The sequence below is a fragment of the Aythya marila genome (genome assembly GCF_965140915.1).
Source record: "Aythya marila genome assembly, chromosome: Z".
In the NCBI taxonomy this organism is placed as follows: Eukaryota; Metazoa; Chordata; class Aves; order Anseriformes; family Anatidae; genus Aythya; species Aythya marila.
The window spans coordinates 3,420,959-3,444,531 of NC_139080.1; the positions used below are offsets into that span (position 1 = coordinate 3,420,959).

The following is a 23,573-nucleotide window of genomic DNA, read 5'->3' on the forward strand; positions in this document are numbered from 1 at the left end:
CGGCTGGAAACATAATGGATTTTATATTCTCATTCCTGCTTCCATATTAGTGGAGGCAATAGATGGGAGTTTAGGGGTTCCCCAAACGCAGCTCAGCGTGGCACCACCTCTTGTGGCCTGCAGGACCCGGGCACGGCTCCACTGCTGGTCTACACCTCTCTTTCAAATGTCAGGTTTCAGCTTGCCAGCTCTTTCAGGCCACTGTGGTTCTTGTGGGGAAAATCTGCGTGCAGCAGGATCCCAGTGGCCAAGTGCTCTGCTCAGCCTGCAGGGACCACCAGGAGGACAAGGGGACGCGCTCGGAGGAAATACCACGAGGAGGCTGCTCAGACAAACAAACAAAAAAACATCCCAAACAAGATGATATTGTTTAAATAATACACTCTATTTTATTTTGTCTTAAAATAGTTTAACCTTTATGCTACAGACTTGTTTCAAAAAACAGAAGGTCTCATCTTGCACCAAAAATATATATATTTATATATATATATATAACACTCTGTTTTATTATTATTTTTTCTCCAAAGACCATTAAATACAAGATGGAAAATGAGAACTAAATAACGAGTGTCGAGAAGAATCAAACATTTTTTTTTTTTTTAACTAGAGTCACACGTTTTAAACATTTAACTTCTAAGCAATGATTTGTCTTCACTACAGAAGATTCCAAGTTCACACTCCAGCAATTCAGGAACTGCTAAAACGATGAAGGGCTTGAGCCAATGCACACTGAAGCTGACGGAAAGCCCCGCATCAGCTCCGGTGGGCTCTGGATCAGGCCCTAAGTGCATTGGTTCTTAGCCATACAATGGCTAACATTTCACTTTCCTGCTGAGAAGAGCAAAACCATCCAGGCACCTTTTGCTCTCTTGTAAAAAAAAAAAAAAGTAATAAAAAATAAAAACAATAAAACGAAAACACTTCCTATTTATCCAGTGATTGTGGTTTTCGGATCACTATCATTTCAAATTTGTTAGGAATAAAAGAAAATAATGTAGTGTTTTAAATAAAATAAAAAGAAAACCTGTATCAGACTACGATACATGAGTTGTTTAAACAAACACAGTGCACAATTGGAGGAAGTTTGGTTAGGACGCAGTCGCTTTTATATATACATGGAAGTCACATCATATACAAACTGAAAAACAGATAGTTTGCGATTTTAATGGAAGGACTACAAATGGGTCCCTGCAGCTTTCCTCGAAACTGATCTTTAAACGACTCGATCAAACAGCAAGAAGCAGCCACACAAAATCCAAAAGTCACCTTACAGCATGTGTGCCAGCCCACCAAAATGACGGCCGAGGTACGCGATGAAAACACGAGGAGAAAAAGATCAGCAGCCTCTGCTGATAGAGTGTCCTGATGGTGCAGGCTCTTTTTTTTTTTGTCCCTACTGCAAGGAGCGTGGGCTCCGCTCCTCCCTCCCACCCCCGAGAAAGAAACCCGTCGCTAGAAGCACCACATACACTGCCTGGTCATGCAATACACTTATCACAGCTCCACGTTTTAGAAAGCTTTAAACTGGAATAACAATCCCTTACCTAGCTGTTCTCTAAAGTGCAGTCATAACCTTTCTGCTTATTAAAGAAAAAAACTGTAGTTGACTATACCACCACTGTTTTTTGTTTTGTTTTTTTTCTTTTTACATTACGTGACAACACAGGTAACTGAATTTTGGTGGTGGTTTTTTTGTTGTTGTTGTTTTCTGCTCACAGAAAAAAAAATATTGGAAGCCAAATAACTTTAAAAACGAGCCAACACAAACACGAAACACAACTTCCCATGTCCTGACTACCCCCTGTTCAGCATCACATGGCAAAAGGCTGCCAAGAGAGCTGTAGAAAATTTCCATTAGAAACATTGGAATATTTTAATTGCACAACAGATACTCAAAGTGAGTATCATCTTGTTTAAGTCTAATCTTTGGCTTTTGCCTTGCAGAAGGCTCAATATGACAGATTATGGCCAGGAACCCCCACATACGCTACAGAAACTGGAGTCCTCCGAAGCAAGCAGTTCCACTGATTTCAGTCAAGCAAATATTCCGGCAGAAAGTGTTTCCTGGATCATACCCTAAAAGCAATTCCAGAACTAGGATAAGAGACATGACCTAAAGCCAGGAAAATGGTGCAGATCTAGTTAAAGAACAGATCACAACCTCAGGCCCTGATCCTGCAACGACCTTTAGGACAGAGTTTGAAGCACTTGAACGGCCCCGAGAGTTTCAGCAAACTGTCAGAGCTTAACAATACACAGCTGCTAAAGTGCTTTGCTAGACTGGGGCTTTACACTTTTTTTTTTTTCTTTTTTTTTTTTTTTTTTTTTTTTTGAGATGGTCAATGAAGCAGATAAGCAATAGAAGAAATGAGGACTAGGAGCAAATACATTTCATTTCTCTCCTTCCCCTACTTGAGGCAAGATTCAGAAATAGGTAAAAAGCTCAGATACATTTAAAAAGGAGAGGGGTGTTGGGCCTTTTTATTACTTTTCATTTCCTTGTGCTTTTTCAATAATTAGCTGCTAGAAAGTTTCTGTTACGACTATTTTGAACTGTAATAAGCTGTGGGAAATGATCAGTGAAACACAGTAGTCAAGTAGACAGAAGACTCAGCACTGAAAAGAGCGTAAACTATAAATTAAATTGAAAATAAAAGTCCTTTAATTAAAAGCTGTTCAGTGCATATGCTATGGGCCTTTTGTGTTACAGACAGTCCCTCCTGCTGGTAACGTAACCACATCAGCTTGGGTATAAATGGTCTCGGCCCAGTTTTTGGAAGTGTTGAATAACCCCAGTTCCACTGAAATCAGTGAGGACACAGCATTTCTCAAAATCACTGATGCTCACACAGCAAAACACTAACTTCTACTAACAAACCTGATATACTGATAAATTAAAAAATGTTCTGAAGTTGGAGGCAGGACAGGGTGGGAGGACAACTTTGTATGCTTTTCCTCAAATTAACACACGCAAGTTAGCTACTAGAGCTGTGCTTTAAATTTGGAGCTATTGGGTCTTTATTCTGGGAAGAATCCTCCTTTGAGAAGGCAAAGAAACCGTTTTAAATGATCTTAAAATTATACTACATTCCTAGGGAAATGAAAACCTTTATGAGTTTGAATGCCATAACGCCAGGAATAGGGCTTCTGAAGCTGAAGCTGTAACAATGAACTTCTGTGCCACAAAGGGAGGAGGGATGGGGACAGAAACACAGTGACACCGCATTACAGTAGATATTTGCGTCTGGTATCCTCATCCAACGTGAGGTCTACTACTTCTGGGGGCGAAGACCAATTCTGCTGGGGAGTCACAGCTGTCCATGATTGCGTTTGCTGAGTGTTAATGTACTGAGAGCCGGCGCCGTGCTTCCAGGAAGACACGCTCTGGATCACGCCTCCCCTAGGATGCACACACCTGTAGCAAGGCAAAAAGCAAAAAGCATTAAAAGCTGCTGTTGAATTCAGGCACCAGATTCTTAGCTGCAGTGTGTTACCGCTTATGCATTTCATTAACGTGTCCCTCCCCAAAATTTCCTTGGGGCTTTTCCATTTGTAGACCCACGACACCTTAAATACCCACTGATCTGCAGGTTCGCCACGCTGAGACCAGACTTAAATTCATAATCATGGGCAGAGGTGGGGAAGGGGCTGCTGGGGTTTACATTCTTTTTAAGAACTCTTACTACCAGTGGGTGTTCCCCATAAATATGTGGATGGATCCTCAGGATCTCGAGGAGTTTTCTGCCCCATCACGTATTATGCAGAAGCATTCAGCTTCCCGCTACCAATTTTACCCACTGGAATTTTAAAAAAGGAAAAATTGAATGCGAGACTTGATGAGACAAAGAGAAAAGACAACTTTCTATGCGAAATCAAAAAACTGTGTTGCCGTAAGGACATAATGATACCTTCATTACAATAATAAAGCCATTACACTTGATTTTTCTTCGGTCATCTTAACTAAAAATTACAAACATGCTGGGAAATGCTCCCTGCTAATGGTACAGCCCCACTTCAGCAAAACATTTAGGCTTTCAGTGATTGCAGTCAATGAGACTAAATCACATATTTAAAGATAAGCACACGCTCAAGTGCCCTGCTGAAGTGAGGTACGTGTCTACTTATTTGCACAGTACTTTTATCTATTATATTGATAACAGGTAAGTGACAAATTAAGTACAAGCTAGCAACAACTAGAAAAAAAGCATAACAGAGGACTCAGCTTGCTCTATGAAGTGATGACAAGAATTACTGGTCTTTAAGATGGTCTCTCCTTTCATAGCTGGAAACCTTAAACAAGCACTAGTAAAACGTTATACCTCGTGCTCCAAAAATTATTCTGCTCTTGTAGGCAGGAGATCTGGGGCCGCTGGGGTAACCTTTTCCTCTTTGTGAAGGCACGTGAACTGTATTTCAGGCACCCACGTTTCCTGCACTGGTCAAATATTCCTGACATTTACGTTTTACTGGCTTTAATTCAAGGCAGCACAATTTAGTTTCTCCAGAACGCCTTAGGTTATGCTCATCATGTTTGTCTCTGGTTAGAGAAAGAGTTTCATGAAATAGGATCAAAAATCTCGTTCTCTGAGCTCTAACTTGTTAGAATACAAATGTCAGATACCCTGTTTAGTTTTGGATGCAATGTTCAGAATTATTTTTATTACATTGTTGAGCTTAAAAACGCATACATAAACTAGGTGTCTACGAAGAATTAGTAATAAGGAATTGGAACTCTAACAAATGGAGGGGATTTTTTTAAACTTTCTTTTAAGAAGAAACATTTTAAAGCTTAACTGACACGAAAGGTTTGTAGCCAAAGCAAACTAAATACAGTGCCCAGTCTCAGGGACTATGCTTCACCATTACAACACAGAGCAGCCCTCCATGCTTAGGCAAGGCTAACACTAACTTTTCTCCCTGAAGATGACAGAAAGCGATCTACGACTTATCTCATGGAAATGATGCCTTGCAAAAAAATGTGTTTATCCTCAAACAAGTCGCACAAGCAGCCAATAACAAAATGTTCAATCAAGTGTTAACTTAGGGAACATGCTTTCCAACCTGTAGCTAAAGCGATGATATCAGGTAAAGGGACAAAACAAAACAAAAAGAAAACCTAGGAAAAAATGGAAGACTTTTATACACATGCATGATTAAAAAAATAATTCTATCAGACAAAAAATAAAGAAACTGAGAAACATGACTTGGTGTCCTAAGTAAATGCCAAGTATAATTCTAATGATGAGAAATGCCACCAAATTGCTACCAATCTCAAGAACTACAAATGGGAGACAAACTCTAGAGTGTCACAACTCACACCAATCCAATGACAACATGGAGCATGGAGCACAATGAAAACAGTGTGAGCAAAAGAACGGAATCCAAACACCGTACTAACTAGGCATGCAAGAAATACTGATCAAAAACCTAAACCTTTTCCAAACGACAACCCTGTCAGAAGCCCATCAATACTTCATAACTGCAAGCCTAGACCTGCAAGAGAAATAAAACTCTAAATAGGATTTAAACAACCAAAATGTGCACATATTTTACGGAACCAGTAAGAACCACTTTTTGAGGGATGACAGAGTGGTTACATGAACAAAGGCAAGCAGAAGAAGAAGAGTGTGCTATTCATCTATCTTTGCTGAAATTATTTCGGTCCATATCTACTAAAACTAATTTTAAACAGCAACTCTGCATTTACTTAACATTTCTATTCTCATACATGGTAAACATTATTGAGGCAAACAGCATGGAAAGTGTTTGACTCAGGGACCTCATGCAGAAGGCTTTTGTGTATATAGCACTAGACAGATTAGCACACGAAATAGTAGTGGAGAACAAGTCCTCGTCACTTGGCATCAGGGTAAAGATTCTCTAAGCTCTGGGTCTGCTGGATAAATAGGCAGGCTAGCCATGAGAAGACTTCCACTATTCTAGAAGCTAAGACTAAGTTCATCTGCCTTTAGCACCTTAGAATTTTGATTTTTTTGCCCTGCATCCAAACTATCTGTAGTTTTCTATCCAGGAAACTGGGTCCTGCACATCTTCCTTCTTCCTTTCTCCCAGAAAGATGTGGTGAAGGAATGACAGAGAAAAGCTCCGCTCCTTCTCTTGCACACCCCTTTTCCTCCTCCTAGCACTCACCAGGAAGCAAACTAGTTTTAAACAGAGCTTGTGTGTACACTGTAATAACTTGGTTTTATTTCACCAAATTGACTCTCCTCACTGTATGAAAATGCTGGTCTTGCTCAGCTGATTCAAAATACCTCAAAGGAAGGAAAGACCACAGCCTAAAGAGAGAGACATCAAAATATGCCTACCAAGAATAACAGCCAAAGCACAGCTCAACTGCTATCTGTCCAAACTTTAGAGAAACTTGTGGCTTTCCTGCCCTGATCTAGTTTGGGGGTTTGAATTACCTTTTATCTTCAAATAAAACTAAGATTAACACGGATTTGACTTTTAGGCTGAAAGGGCTATCTTATTGCATTGGCCATTGAAAAGACACTACTGGTTTTACTTCTACAACAACTGATTAATTAAATAAAACAAAAAATATTTAAATGCTTAAAGTGAATTATTCTGAAAAGAAACAAGAACCCTAATAATTATTTTGATTTATGTATTTGCATATTTATCCTGTGTACTTAAAAACAGAATTCCTAACAACGTTTCCTGACACACACAAAGTTGGTATCTCAACATTTGGTGTTGCAATATTTCATATGTCTAGCCTGCTGATGTTTGATAGCAAATCACAAGCTTAATCTAAATACATATGACATTGATAACCGTTTTGCAGGAAAACATTCTGATATCACCATGACAAGCAGAACAGAAAAAACAAGTGCTACCTTTGGGGCATCAGTCAAGGATGATAACTAGCCAAGTGAAAGTTAGCAATTTTTTTTCCTTTATTATTTTTTGCAACACAGATATTCTGATAAAATGAATGAAATATTAAAATTGAAAAAAGTAGGAAAAAGGAATTCATACCTGGCATGTTCCTGAACTCCGACAATCTCTACTTCACTATCAGAAGAGGCAATATTAATTTCTTCATTGATCTGGGCATTACCAGAACAGGTTTTGTCACTTGCAAGGACGCCTGGATCCAAATGACCTATAGAAGGGAAAAATGCAAACAAAGCCAATGTTTAACAGCTTACATGACTCAGGAATCAGCTGGAAAAGGAATTTCTAGAGCTAACCCAACAAAGATTGAAATACCAAGATCAGGAAAGGTTGTCAGATCAACTTAGCTAACTTTCAGTGCGTTATCTGATACAGGATGATCACTGGATTTATCCAATCTCAGTAGCTCTAGCGATGGTGTTATCACACAAATGTGAAAAAAGACAGGAACACATTGTGTCAGGCACACTCCTCCGCTTTAGGGGTAATTGGACTTTCCAACTGTTATTTTACAATAATGCTAAGAGTTAGCCTGCACCTAAACCTCTTCGAGATAAAGCAAGATGACAATCTACTGTCAATAAATCAAACGCACTGACACTGTGGGAAAGAAAGGCTACAGGATGGATCAAAACACCACACACACCCTGAGGAAATAGAAATGTTGGTGTCAATATTTTGTTCTAAACCAGGAGACAGAAGAAAACAAAACTATCAGTTTCTGGTCAGACCGCTTCACATCTGCTCTAAAATTAGTATAAATACTTGAGAAACAAACAAACAAACAAACAAAAAACCACACTTTTCTTCATAAACTTTATATATAACAATGTTGGGTTTTGTTTGTTTGTTTGTTTTTAATCACAGCTCCTCAATGGCTATCCATTTCATCAGTTTGTCAAACAACAAGTCCTTTCTAAACACAAGAAGTGTGGCAGGTTTTCAGTTTCCTGCAAAGTACTGCTGAGTACTTCTCCACAATTAGTGAAACTGCGTTGTGAAATATTATACTTGCACAGAAAACACAAAATAGACAAAACAATTTTTATTTTATAGACAATAAAATAACTCAATACGTAAAAGTATAAAAATATATACTTTTATTGTCTCCTTAGCAGCAACCTGGGAGAAGCAGGGCAACCTTGAAGACGAGACTACCTGCTTCTTGGAAACAATTCACACAACTGTATTACACATGGGAAGAATCATTTGTAGAGCAGGAAAATTTGAGATTAGCCAAATGCATTATCCGTATCTAGTTTGACTGGACACTTCCTCAAAGATAGGAGGAGGAGGTTGCAATAATCATCTACAGAACTCCCAAAGCGTGCAAACTGCAGAACTGATTAAACCCCAAGGTGGACCAAGAGGACACAAAAAGAAGAAATTAACCCGAGAACAAGCGTCAGGAAGACTTTCTAATTGAAAATACTCAGAAATACTTGAAATGCTCAGAAAGGGTGGAAGCAAAATAGGACAGTGACAGCACTGTATGCTCGCTGTTTCTGGACAGTGAAGGCGCTTGGAGCAGCATCAGAGCAGGGCTGGAAAGGGAAGGAAATGCATGTGCTGCAATGGGCCTGAAGGAGGAGCTTCCACCTCACAAGGCTAGAAAGATTTTAAGATGAGCTCAAACTAAATGAATAGCCCAGGCAGACTTTTCCTAATATTACAGTTCAGCTGAACAAATATCACAGACTGCCATACAGTCCCCAAACGGGTCACGGATATTTCTTAAACAGAAGTGGCTGGGCACACAGGCAAGCTGTGCAACGTGAAACAGAGGCTCAGAGGCTTTGATTCATGTGCTGGCAATGCCAACCAGGAGCTGAAGGTGATTGCTGCCCCAGCGGGTCGCATCGCCCCGATCCCAACAGCGGAACAGCAAGGAGCTCCTTGACCACTTCCAGCTTGCTGCTACTGCTCTCGGTCTGCCTTAGTACATTAACTGCTGGGGCTAAAAAACTGACTTATGACATCCTGCAACCTCTGTAGACACAGTAATGCCCATCAGAGGGGCTTTTACAGCCCCCTAACAAGTCCCCAAGGTATAAACAAGAGCCCCAAAACAGTAGGACGTTGCCATCACTGTACATTCAGACAAAAAAAGGTACTTAGCAGTAGGGAAACCGTGATTAGCAAAGTAAATATTACAACACGTAGCTGAGTATAAATCAGGATTACGGCACACAGATTTATAGCCTCTGGCCATACGAATTTCATGCCTAATAACATGCTTACGCTTTTTTAATGTGAAGATGACGCCCAAAGGAGATGTTTTGTTTTCCCTGCATCAGCTTGCAAAACAACTCCAAATATTTGCCCATACACAAATATGTGATAGTGTGTCCCAGTATGATTTTTCACTTAGATAAACTTTACGGTGTTATTTTCCCATGGGAACGCATCTTTTAATGCATGCTAAACTAGATACTGGCTTGAGATTAATTTGGAAAACAGAATTTTCAAATCTTACATCTGCTTTCCAAACGTGCACTCTTAGGCATGGTAAGAAAAGGCTGGCACTGACAAATGTATAGTCAGAAGTGTACTAGAGGTACAAGGCTCTGGGGCAAAGTATATAGAGGGGAAAGAAAAAAAAAAAAGATTCATCCTTTCAGATGCTTTCCCAGCACGAGGAGTGAATTAGTCTGGACATGTTCACATCGGTTCAAGGATAAAGAAGTTTCTTGAAGTTATCTCAGTTTCTTTTACCTCACAGCTTCGTCCTTGCAAAAGTGAGTGCCCTTGGATATAGGTAGAAGGAGGGATGACAAATTTCTACCTGCATCGCTCAATTGTACTCATAACAGGTAAGCAGAAGGAAGCTTGGTAAGAAACGTTCACTTTTTATTTCCTTACATTCCTTTCTTTCTACTAAAGTACCAAATCATTAGTGCTATGTAATAAAGTTAATTTCAGCTGTTCTAATATTTATATATATTTTTTTAATCACTTAATAGAGGAGTAGGCTTGCTAGCCTACTATCCTGCAAACAGCAGCAGTGAGCTTGGAAAGCGCAGGCAAGCTTCAAAAAAGCTGGAACATCATCCGGCCACAGAGCACAGCAAAGATAACACAACAGAGGTTCTCACATTGACATAACAGAAACGTCTGCTATATAGTAATGGAACAGCTCCTTCAAAATCTGCCACGTACTTGTATTTCTTTAAGCCTGATAGACACAGAAAAGTAGCTGCGACCTACTGGTATTTAAAAACTGACTAACACAAAAAACTCTGCTCCACCAAGACAAGCAAGACTCCATGTCTTATGCAGCTAAAAAACTTAACCATATATCAAAAATGAGTGGCAAGGAAGATAATATATTGCCACTTGAGGATACTTGATGAAGTCGATAGGAAATACTCCCCATTAGCTCCCTGCTTATATGGCTCTCCCCCAAGACACAGCAACATCTCGTCTAATTGCTCAACTCTTTTGCTAGCGAAGCGTTGCAAGCACCAAGTGAAGCTGAGCAGTTTTTATGAAGCCTCCCACAGTATTCCTGCTCTTGCTTTCTTGTAGGAAATTTCTTTTCAGTCTCTTGATGCGAAGCCCCCTTACCAGCACTTTTTCACCCTTCATCTATTTGATGTCAGTATGTCCAGTTTTCTGGGGTATGTTAAAAAATGAAGGTGGCATATGGGAATAATTAATGCGTATGTTTTAAGGAAATAAAAAGAGAGAAAAAATAAGACATACATAGACATAGACAATTACAATAATTAAAATAAGATTATGATTGGTTACTAACTAGTGGCATGGGTCATCATAATCAATCATTAAGTAATAAGTTTAGCTCGCTCTCACTAGAGAGAAGGAAAAAAGGAAAAAAGGAAAAAAAAAAAAAAAAAGACCTTTTTTCCAAGAAGTAATTAGAGGGGAAGGAAGAAAAATAATTAAGAAAATTAGTTTCAAAAAAACACATTGCAGGAACCTTTGCCAATTTTTACCAGTTGTATGTTGGAATAAATGCCAGACATTTTCAATAAACTCCTATACTGCTTTATTGCATAATCCGTACAAGGTGCTTTTAAAGCCATATAAATTACAAAGATACCGAAAGGACAGAAGGCAGAGACAGTGGCCAAGATGCTGGAATGAATGAACACCAGAGGAAGGGAACTTCAACAGACCTGTATCAGCGCTCAGCTCCTCTATCAGCCCCCTGGTTCTCCAGGTAGATCCCGAGTCTTGATTTCCTAAAGAATTATTGTGCTCTTGAACTACTGCAGCCGCCAACAGATTGTCCACATTTACCACTTCTGGGTCCGAATTTGTGTCAGATATATCATAATGAGCTACAACTGGAGGTCCATCTGCAGAAGGAGAGAAAGGCAGCAGCTGTCAGAAATCGGCATACACCTTTTAAAGGCACCTTTAATATACATATAAATTGTTTAAGGATTAATGCAATCTCCTAGCAAAGCTCTTAAAGAACTGTAAATTGTACCAATTATTGCACTTCAGTTAATGAACATAGTCTGAGATTACAGAGACATTTTAACCTTTGTATACACAGAAAACACAGATGTGAGGAAAACAGCGTTATGAATGTGCCAGTTATTTGGGTATTATCTTTCACATTAACACACAACAGCTCCAGTATCTGACAATGTTACATTTACAGTCCTAAAAGGATAAAACCTTCAGTTTAAAAGAAGAAATAATATACTACGGAACATAAAATTTGGCAAGACATTTAACTAGAGAGTTTTACAAAACTCAAGTGACAGCTCACATTACTTTAGGGTTGGTTGAGTAAAGCTAACTTTCTGATATAACTGATCCAGTTACAACAATTTAACATCAGCTGAGCTTCCTTACGTAACAGCTGTCCGTCAGGGATAGGGAGGATTTTTCAAAACTGCAATGTATTTTTTTGTTTGTTTGTTTGTTTTTTATATTTTTTTTAAGATCAAGAACAATGAGGAATGAAACTATAGCATGCAGCGATAAATATGTTTTTTTGTTTGTTTGTTTTTATGATCACCATATGCACCTTTTGCCACCAAAGTGAAGGGGGAAATAAGCAGAGAATTGCTTGCATGATTCTGAAATCTTACTGAGGAAAAACAAAAAGATATTTTTGGTCCATCTCATTAGGGCAGAATATTTCCTTTTCGAGCAATGAAAACCTCCTATGATTAGGAAGCATACTAGAAACAGAAGAGGCTCAGAGAAACCTCAAATTCAAGACAAGGATTGATGTGGAAGCAAAGAGAGAACAGCTAGACATCATAATGCTGAAAGGATGTGCATTTTGATTCAAATACCTTGTCTCAGCTAGCAAATACAGCTTATCAATTCAGAGTGGGTGAAAGTGTTTGGAGTTCCTCAAGTGCCAGAATGAAAACTTGGTTTGGGCTAAGACTTCAGCCACAGAAAATGGTACAAAATGGAAAAATGGCCAAAGCTCAGCTGCTTCCCTCGTGTAACTGCACAGCTCCAAAGGAGTGCTGGCAGCTGAACATCTGAGGGGCTTTTTCATAACATTATCAGTCATATGGGACACTAATGACGTGTTCAGAAAGACAGGACCTTCAGAGTTACTGAATGAAGATTTTTTTTTAAATTCACAAAGAATAAAAAGAAAAAAGTTTCAGGAAAGATCAGTCTCATTGGGAAGTAACCAATGTCTACTGTTGAAGACAAAGAATGCAATGAACTAAAAGTTTCAGATCTAGGTCCCTGAAAAGCTGCATCTACTCAGGTTTGCTTTTGTAACTCGGTCCCTGACACATAATTCAACACAATACCCTAAGAAATGCCTGTTCTGTGATTAGCAACACGCTTCATTAAAGAGTGACCATATTGCTTAAGTTGTACTAAAGATCAGTTTTGCAACGAGGTATGAAGAAATTCACAAAATATTTGAGATCAGACCTGCCTCCAAAACAACAGCTTCATAAAACAATGTTATATTACAAACTTAAAACAGACCCGACAAAAATAAATGAGTAGTTAAATGCCAATGTATTAAAGACCAAACTGTTCACAACATGAAACACTGATGATTATGACTAGAAAAGAAATCCCGATAATTAACTGAAAGGCAATCTTTTGCTTTTGAAAAGGCGATTGCAAAATAATGGCATTCCAAGTTCAAAATTAAGCTGGCTGATGTTCGGTTAATTGTTTGTGCAAGCTGATGACTTAATTACATGCAGAAGTTACAAGTGGACTGAATCACGAGAGGAATGTTTTCTTTCAGTCTTATCATCAGAGTTCAGCGTGAACATATATAATGTGATCTATAAAAATAAACAGTTGAGTGCAGAAGATACGAGGGTCAAGTACAATATTGACTATTTGACCATTTTTACAAAAGGTTATCTAAAATTTCAGGAGCTGTGTACTGTTCCTTCAGGGCTTTGTTTCTTTCGCTTCTTGCTAAGGTCTCCAAAAGAAGCAGGGAAATTTGATTTAGATAGACATGTCTACACAAGTAAAATTGTATTTGGACAGAAGGCACCAATAGTCTCAAGTCAAAATTGTACCACTCCTACATGTATAATCATGCAAAAATGTATAATAAATGTATATACATGCAGAGTGATATTCTCATCACCTACCCATAGAAATAACTTGTGTGAAAGTCTTCATCAGTAGGAAATACAAGCATAAACTTGTTATCTGTAGCTCCACTCTTGTATCTTCCACACTTCCAAACAGCACACCTTATAACTTAGCTTAAATTTAGTATACATCAAACAGACAAAAATATTTTCAATATAATTTACATACTGTAATTATATTTGTCAGCGTAACAGCCACCAATTTAAAGATCTGGAGAAAACAAGCTGCCTGTTTACAAACCAAGCACAGCAGAGGTCTCTTTGTGCTTTTCTCAGCCTTGCCTTTCAAAGCCAGATTTGGAGAGGGAAGGGCCCTGGTGCCAGGGTTACCCACACCTATCACCAGTACGCGGCCGAGGTAACAAGCCTGGGACTCCCAGCACGAATAAAAGAAGGAACAAGCAAGAAATGCTTGTGTGTGTTTAAAAAATAAATGAAACAGTCCCAGATGACAACCGGATGAAAGTTGCAGTGGACGTATTATCAAAAAAAAATCCTCTAAAACAGCTCCGGTGCCCAAAGCCCGCTTCGTTTTTGGCAGCAGGTGGTTGGGGCAGGAGGGGTTAACCCTGGCCATCTGACGGCGTGATGCAAAGGGACTGCGGGGTGCTGAGGAATAAGGACAGCTGGCTTCGGCTAGGAAATAGGGACAGAAAAGGGCTTTCAGGTTGGAAAGGACCAACCAAAGCCACAGCCACAACTCACATCGGGTTGTCTTTGCCATAGGGCTGCTCCTCGCAGTAGCTGGCTGCAAAGGGACTTCGAAGGAGACAGCAAAACGAAATCATGCCAGGATCACGATCTAACGTGGCACAATTAGGAGGTTCCCTACTCAGTAATTTAAACAATGCCTTTAGGAAAAATCACTTCTTCTGAGCACCCAAGGAAGCTGGAAGCCTTACATTTCACTGGTGATAAGCTTTAATTTATTACTAAAGCACTAAGTGCTTGAAAAAGACAAGGCTGAAAGTTAATAAGTACCAGCAGCAAAATACAGCTGTTGACATTTAATGTTAACAGGGGGAGGGAAAGACTGCAAGGATTTATTTATTTATTTATTTATTAAGAATTTGGAGGCAGAGGTCATGACAGGGACAAAACTTTCAAGCATCTCCCTCGATTTACAGAGCCCACCAAGGCTAAATCCGCTCAGGACACGTGAATTAAAAGCCACATGCACAGAAATCCAGCTCTACACATAACAAGTTTAGTTTGCAACGCAGCAAATTCAGTCGCCTCCTACTTGCTAGCCACTGCCATGCTTTCCACAGAGCCACGTCTCCTTTCATCCCCCAGCTCACGAGAAGGGCAGCACGAGCAAAAAAGGGGGAGCCGAGCGTAAAAACCCAGCGGTGGGTTAAGAAAGCAGCGCCCCTGGGAGAAGCGGCGTTGGCTACCTTTGTGCTGAAGCAGCTGCCTAGCAATGCTCAGCGTACCGGGGTCACTTTGCAGCGTGAAACAAAGGGCAAGCTAGCACGACCTGAATGGGGATTTACTCCTCCGAGTCATTCAGCTCTCTTAAATTTAGGCATGGAGGCCCAGCTCGCTGCCCAAATGTCCTCCCTTTGCAGCCAGAGAGGGGGATTTTGGGGGACGGCCTCCCCAGCGTGCAGGGCTTGGTCTGGCATCAGCAGAGCACCCAAATCCAGCACCAAAACTGCCTGGCAAGACCAGCTCCAGCCCTGAGGACAGGACTTACTCAGAGTACTTTATGTGCTTAAATTCCCTCCAAGTAAAGAAAAAAGGCTGGAGGCTTCAGAGGGCTGCAGTCACCCCACAGCTGAAAGCCCAGTTCTGGTGGTTGGGGCTGCCTGCTGGAGCCAGCGGTGTCTGGAGCCTCCTTTAGGTGTGAGCAGCACCACAAGCTCTCAGACGTGCACAATAACAGCAGCAGCAGTAATTGCAGCGCTTTGTTCTGAACAAAGCTCTCCATTAGTGATCTCAGCGAGGTGGTTGTTCACCTCCCCTTGCCCGTGGGGGAAACTGAGGCACGCAGAGATGTGCGGCTCGCTCAGGGCTAACAAGCTGGGGAGCTGAGCTGGGCTGAAAACAACGCTCCCCTCAAATTACCGAGCTATTTTTGACTGGGAAATTATGGGGGAGTTTAAAAATAGTGCTCGGGAATGTATTCTTGAAACGTGCAGAAGCTGAAAAGGCAACACGCCGAGGCACCCAGGTAGTCGCAAGCCTAAAGAGCCACGGCCTCACCTCTGGGTCTTCTTCAGGAATAAAGGCATTGCTCTGTTTTACGCCCACCCCAGTACCTTGAATTAAATTATTGATTTTATGTAGCAAGAGAGAATACTGAGATAGATATTTTAAAAGAATAAAAAGACCCGAGAACACCTTTCATCTACACCTCGCACAAATTTGAGGGATAACTATACTGACTTCAAGATTAAGCAAAACATAGCATGGACTTTAATAACCCCATCAATTAAAAGCTCAGATAATCACTATGGCAATCAAGGCAAACAAATTTTGGGTGCCAAAAACTAAGATCCAGAGGATTGCATCCCAAATGACTTGCTGAAATAGCTTTGTAGTAGACAAACCAGTAACTTCCACCTAAACAGGATGGCTTCGTATATAAGAGTACAGGCTGAAGCAACCACTTTTTTTTTTTTTTTTTTTAATTTATTTTAGATAAACAATACAAACCTGGTATTATTTAAGACATGATCCAGAGCTACAGCAAAAGCAGGCTCAGTTCAGATGGCATAAAGGATCTGAACTCTAAAGCAGTTCCCAAAGGAGGGTGTGGGGCAGGAGACCTTTGCCTTTTTTTTTTTTTTTTAAATGTTGTTTAGCAACATGAAACACTTCATTACTATTTATGTTTATTTATTTATTCCAGGTTACAGTAGTTACATTTCAAAATTTACAGGGTTAGGCAAAGAATACATGGTAAATACAATAAAAAACAATAGTAGTGTAACAACATTCTCCCTAAAATCATAAAGTGAACAAAAAAATGATGAATCCATTTTCCTCACAGTTTCCTTCATTTCACACAGTAAAGCTTTTTTTTTTTTTTTTTTTTTTTTAAACTATCATAATAAAATAATGAAAACCAACATGATCAAATGAGTATCTGTTCTCAGACTGGATCATTTATAATATATCACACCAGAAGAGATCTCAAAAATTCAAGTCTTGCTGATCAACATTCATTCTTTCAGGCTTTTTGATGGCCAGATGGAAAGTATCTTGGATTTGTTTTACCGAATTACACCGAGAGACGCAATAAAGGTATTCTCAATGTGTGTTAAGCAAAGGCGCACGGAGCATGGTTGTGCACTGAGAACAGGAGGAAATGCACGATGTCTGTCGCACAACAGGACTCATTGTCACTGGTGCTACTTAATGACGGCTTAATTGTGGAAGCAGACCTATTAGCCAGCTCTCTTCCCTACTTTTCCTGGGGAGAGGTTTATCAGGAGGGATTTGAAAGCATCACACAGAGCTACAACCACAAACTCTCCTGTGGAGGCACAACTTACTTTAGCAAAAGGCAGGCAAGTGCAGGCAGGCTCACCCTGCCAGGAGCATCACGTTTTTGGAGCACGGCCTGCATCCTCCCACGGCGAGCTGCTGCGGCCCGATGAGATACCGAACGCCTGATGGTCCGGGCTAACCCCTGCCCATCAGTCTGAGATGTAACAGAGCGCTCAAAATCGGTCTTAATTTAATCTTGTTCTCCGTGTGCCTTTGCTTTGCTGATCCAGCACCATGAGATTAATAAAATTTGTGAGAAAAAGCGTTTTCTAGCTGCATGTTTTGCGAAGTACTGTCCATCTTCATCAACCAGCCTGAGTATTTAGCGTCTACAGTACTAATTGCACAGCGCGTTTGTTCTAATGCTTCCAAACACAGCTGCAGTGGTCACAGTGCAGACCTTGATCATTTCAAAAAAACAAACAGCAGCTCAGGGAGCCCCATTTACACACTTTTATCAGGCAAAGAGTCCCCTTAGTCTCTGACCAAAACCTGCAGCAAGTTCCTTTGCTAATGAGGAGAAATGCCAGCCCCATTGAAATTAGTAGAGGTTTTCTACTGGTTTTAATAGGGCTGGGATTTAATTTCTAATGCCCTTAAAGACACAGGATAGCACTTAAAGACATTTACAGTATGTGATACAGAAAGAAACAAAATACATTAACAAGAAAACGCGGTGATAATATAAATACGTTTCGACTGGCAAAATAAATGCCCAACCTCATTCCAGCACATTTAAGACCGGTCCTCCAGTCTTAACTTTAGCAGCTCTGACAAAATAACCAAACAATCCTGCACGAACACTAAGACACCGTGAACTTAAAAAAATAATAACACAAACAGATGCATATTTCTACCTGAATTATTTTGTCCTAATGCTGTTAGAAATAACAATAAAGATTGGTATACCTGAAATGCCTAGGATTATTTTTTTTTTTTTGCCTTTTTTCCCCCTGCTCAGTTACTTTTCCAATAGACTGTTTTAAGGCTCACTGCCTTGACTTGAATTTATTTTATTCTGTGTGCTAATTAAAAAAAAAAAAAATACCTTTTTTCCTAAACAAGCCCTGAAAATTCACTTACTTTGATAGAAACATGTAAAGAAAAGCCCCCGACCCTCAGCTAAACCGACGTGTGTGCCAAACCTGGGGACTGCCTGTACCTCTCAAACCCTTCTCAAGGGGGGAAGGAGCACGAGTGCTCAGCCCCCAGGACCTCCAAGGGCTTCTGCACTGGATCCCACCCTAGGAGCAGATCCTGTAATGTTTCATTCACCGAATTGGCAGTTTGACATTTCGTGACATTTCAATTAGTCCTTCCTCTAAAGGCTCGTTTGCACTCATATAAAAACATTAGTGAAGTAGCTGTGTTTCGCCTCCTACTAGATCCTGACTCTGCAGTCGATGGAAGGGGTGTTCAATTACTCCCATGCAGAAATGTTTGCCGCATTGAGAACATAATTCAATATTAAAAATGGCAACGTAGAAACCTGAATAGGCCAGTTGGGTTTACATTGGCACCGATTACACTGGAGTTATCCTGGTCTACGCCAGCTGATCTGACCTGACGCATCTACCCTTCCGAAAACATAAGACCACGTGTAATTATCTACTTAAGAAACTAGAATGTGTCTTTAATCCTTTCTGAAGTATAAATCTTAGGAAAATTATACAAACTCCAAATCATCATTTGTGATTCTCCATACCTGTGCAAAAAGTCCTACTGATTCTCCTCTATGTGTTAAACTCAGTGGTTTTAAAGCAATTTTTTGAGATGTGAGCAAAAACATACATTAAAAAAAAAAAATCTATCTCCAGGTTGAAAAGCAAAAGTGTTTCCTCCTGACACACTTAAATAAGGCTGGACTACTTTAATGCAATACTGAATCGATGAGATTAAAATTTATGTTAAAATTTCAGCTGAAGAAATTCTAACTCCCTGAAAGTTTTTAGTCAAAGCCCTTTGAAAACAGACTTAAAATGGAAATCTGGGCAAACTCAACTGTAGTCAGATACTACAGCAAAAATATTTCCATTTTTCCAGAAAACGAAAACCTCTGAAGTTACCTATCAGGAGCCTGGAAGTTTCCAAAATCATTTACAGCCATTGGTCTTGCACAGGTATCCTCAACGCTAGGCAGCTTTCATAGGGAAAATGAGTTCCAATTACATCTGAGATGAACCATCCCCTCAGCCTTCGGGATGCCTTTCAATAAGTTGACCCTAGTATTATTACATCTTTAATTGTCTGCTTGTTCTTTCACATTTGTAATTGTTTTCATTAAAAAAAATAAAATAAAATAATAATGGATAAAAGTGTTGGAGAATTTTTATTTTTTGTCTACAGTATTCAAATGCAAATTACCTGTTAATACACTAAGTTATTTCAATTCTGCTTTGTTTTTGTTATTGTTTTGTTTTTAAAGAAAAAAAGATTACCTAACCAAGACATTGAAGGTAGGCAGAAATTTCACTGGCTACATCCCCAAAGTTATTATCTATTTATGAGCTCAGTACATAAAAGTCAGTTTAGAAGTCTGAGAGAAAAATAAGCTCAACTGATCCCCTTACACAATTTGTTTTGAAATACCTAATTGCTCCATACCTAGTGCTTTATAAAAAAAGGCTAAGAGCATGCTTACAGACATACTGAGTTAAGTGATGCCTACACATTAAAAGAAACCAGTCACTGCAAAAAGCTGCTTCTGCATGCATGGGAAGGCTTTGTAAGGTTGTCATGCTTTAAAATATGCTGCTCTTATCATCATAAAGGTATATATATCAAATCTATGAACAACAGGAGGATTTTTTTTTTTCATATCAGCAAATTATCTTCCCTGAATGACCTTAAATTTTAAGCAGATACGTTTATTAAATTGCAATTAAATGTAACTCATTTAAAGTTTACCTACAGTTAAGTTAAAAATGCACACAAATTCAGATGAGGGAGTCTTCTCGTAAGTTCATATCAAAATCTTTGTATCAAAATTAAGCATGAAGTTGGTATGTTCTGTATAGATTTTATTCCAGTTCTTAAAAATTATCTCCTGCATAGTCTTTCAAACACTTACGTTGAAAATAACGTAGCTCTCTAACTTTTCTATTTAATGAAGGCATCACAAATTTAAAAAAAAAAAAAAAAAAAAGAGTCTGAGCCAAGAACAACGTTAAAACACCAGTGACAGTATTATACCAAGAATAAAAAGCATTTCTTGAATTCTGGTTACAGGTTTGATCTGAAAGCCACAAACTGATGAAAAATCTCCCACTGACTTCAGGAAGGAAGAAGTTAGACCTACAGAAGATACAGTGGTTACTTCCAATGGAAAGAAAAGGAATTTGGCTAAAATAATTAGAAAAAAACAGAAGTGACCGATATTTAAAAGACAAAATAGCAGAGCAAAAAGAGACCTGTAGTGTTCTCTTTACTTAAACTATGCCTATGCAAAGAATTTCAATTTCCATTATTAAAATTTTGATTTGCATTAGAAACTTTTAACACGTTCTAGCTGATGAGAAGTATACATTTTTGGTAGCTATGGAGAAGTTACTTTCTTCTCTATGGAGAAGAAAGGCCTTACTGGAGAGGTGAACAAAAATCCCTGTGTGTAGTAGTAATAGTAAGAATTAAATAGAGGTTTCTAATATATATTTTAAATTAATTCTACTTTAAACATCACAGTTTCAAGCCTGCCTTTTCAGGATAACTATCAGTATAAAAAAATCCACGCAATAGCAAGTTATTGTATTATTTAAATGAAACTAGTGCTCTGGCATTCCCAGTCACAAGTAAATAATGATTTCAGCAGCATTCCAGCATGGTTCAGAAGAAGCTCCTGCTGTCTGACCCAGAGCAGCAAACCATTCCTCCCGACCACCACAGTGCTTGCTCATCTGCCTGCCAAACCTTTCTTTGAATTCCTGTGCCAAGAACCAATCCATCCAGCAACGGCTGCTTATCTTAGGACTGACACCACTATTTTTATCCCAGCACGAAGGATGCAGTTTGATCGTATATACACAGGGAAGCAGCAGTGCTTTGTATGCACCGGTCACGCATGCACACACATGTCCTTTTGGGTGATTCATCTCGCCTAACTTCAGCCAGAAGTTATCTCACCTAAACTATTTAGAAGGGGAGTGCAGACAACTGATGGAAGAGAAAGACGCTGCCAGGAGATATCCTCTACAGGTGCTTCTCTTTCCAGAGATCTGCAGAACAGCAAACTAGACGCCTAAAATTAGAGGAGATGATTTCCACCCAAGCTGAACACATATATATATATATGTATACATGTGCTTATTTGTGCACACAGCGTCAGACAGCTGCTTCCATAAATATGTCATATGCAAGACAGCAGTGACATTAATAAAAACTCTGGACAGAAAATGAACTACTAAATGGGAGACAAAAAAAAAAATCAGTTGTGCATACTGGTTATATATAGCTAAAGCTTTAGGGCAAGCTCATTTGTTACTTCTACCTAAAAAGGAAGAAGAAAAACTAATGTGTGCCATGTTCAAGCTGCAGAAATTGGGAACAAACAGAGAGTTAAGGAAAAGTTATGGGTCTGTATCTTGTCTGGTTCTCTAGGGTGCATCTTTAAATATAAAACTTATTTCCTTATATAAATGTTCTAACATGCAAAGAGAGCATTTGAATGAGCAGTCTAAATGCTCCTGTGGTAACAAACATAGCTCTATTCCTTCTGGGGTGTTTAAACAAGGATTCTAAGTTATATTTTCCCAAGTTGGGTGATGAAAGCCTACGGTGTTTCCCACTCCCCCCCTCCCTTTACAGGTGTTTTATGTGTGTGCTGGCACATGCACATGGGTGTAAATTTATTTTTCTTTTTAAACTACATATATATATATTCTCTATAAATTAAAAAAGATACCATGGTATTCAAACCCAGAAGAGAAAAACGAAACAAATATATATGAAGAGAAAAGCAAACCTTGTTTTTAGCATAATCCAAAGTAACATCAAGATTGCAAAGATAGGAGATAAATATATATATATATATTTAAGTTTATGATTGATTCAGATCAGGCTCTGCAATATTCCCATTCTCTGGAAAGATACCTGGAAAATTGTTATTAAAAGTCGCTGGAAACTCTAACGTAGCATCAACACTTTGATAGCCCATGTAAGAATTAAACGACTGCTGTGGAAGTACTTGGCTATCAGGCATCTGTATGAATGCCCCTGACTGCGTGGTAGGGGGGACTCTTTGGCCAACTAGTTGCATTTTAGGATCCCTGGGCTCCAGTTGTTGCTTGCTTTCTTCATCCGTGTCAAGACGGGTTAGCTTTTCTATCCACATGCGAAATTTCTCCTCTGTCTGCCTCTGCATCTCGGCAAAGCAGTTCATGGCCTCTTCCAGGACATTGCCTATGCAGTTCCTATCCCATACGGTGCCCCTGTCAAGCAATCCTGGAATTTCCCTGGTCGCTCCTCCAGATCCCCCAGCACGACTGAAGCCAGCTTTAAAGACATTGAGGCCATTTGATAAGACATCATTAAGCAATAACATAATATTGTTTATTAAGGCACGTTAACTCAGGAAAATAAAACTTTTCTAATTGTGTCCCTTGGATATGACATCGGGGAGGAATTAGCAAATATTGAATCAACCAACAGTATTAATGTTAAAATAAACAACATTTTACACGCACTGAAGTTATCATAAATTTTGGCTTCAAAATTATTTTTATTCTAGAATTCTCAGACAACTCTGTCACAAAGGTCTCGTTTGTTTTATAAATCAAATTAGCCCAATTCCCTTACAATTTCAGTTCTGAATTCGACTGAAGGAATCCGAAACATCATGCAACAAGAGATTTACTTCTGTTAAGCTGTGGTCCAAGATGCCACTGTTTAAATGATAAACCTGAACAATTATATGCATTTTGCTTAGCTAGATTAACCCTTTTATCATGGACATACACAAAACCGTACACAAATAACAGAGAGAAAGGCTGAAGCAGTGACTGCAGCATCTAGAGCAGCCAAGCCCAGATCTTACCGCTCTTGGTTTAACTTTGGGAAAAAATAGTGAACACCGATGAAGAGAATACACGACACAAACACACAGACACGAGCACAGAAAGACACACAGACACTGTGCTAGTACACGAGGTGAAAGCAGCTTTTGTCAGGTCTGACAGCAGAGCCCAGCTCCATCAGAGGAACAGCCCACAGACTGTATCAGGTCGGTGTGATGATGCCGATGCCAGCAGCTCACCTCGCACCGGCTACAAGCGTGCCCTTAATTCACCTGCAGAGCCAGCGGCTGGCCGTGCGGCATTTCTCACGAAACTCCTCCTAGCCAGTGCTAAAAACAGGCTGGGCATAGCTGGAAGGAGGATTTTCTCCTTCCATCCATCAAAAGGATGGTTAACGTGACTTTGGGATGTTCAGGAAGAGCTTTAGCAGCAAGAATGCAAGGCCATCCTCATTATTTTACTCTGCTTATTAACAAGAGAAGGCAGCGGTATCTCTATTTTTAAGTTTAAAGTTCACTCGGGAATCCTCTAAGAAGCAACAAAGCCCCAAGAAGGTGAGGCTTTG

The 23,573-nt window shown here is 39.5% G+C and overlaps 1 protein-coding gene across 3 annotated transcripts in view; it reads right to left on the reverse strand.

Annotated features, from left to right (window-relative positions):
* Positions 1 to 364: 364 nt before the first annotated feature.
* The window catches only part of ARK2N (arkadia (RNF111) N-terminal like PKA signaling regulator 2N), a 43,099-nt gene continuing 19,890 nt past the window's right edge, over positions 365 to 23,573 (reverse strand). For 2 of the 3 annotated variants that reach the window (XM_082782968.1, XM_082782969.1), the window contains exons 3-5: positions 11,061 to 11,243; positions 7,003 to 7,129; positions 365 to 3,415 (exon numbers count right to left, since the gene is read on the reverse strand). In XM_082782968.1, the coding sequence (XP_082639094.1) occupies positions 3,226 to 3,415; positions 7,003 to 7,129; positions 11,061 to 11,243 (500 nt within the window). In that variant the 3' untranslated portion in view covers positions 365 to 3,225. Of the gene's footprint in view, positions 3,416 to 7,002; positions 7,130 to 11,060; positions 11,244 to 15,870; positions 22,488 to 23,573 lie in introns of those variants that run through there. The other variant, XM_082782970.1, reaches the window with a different exon arrangement.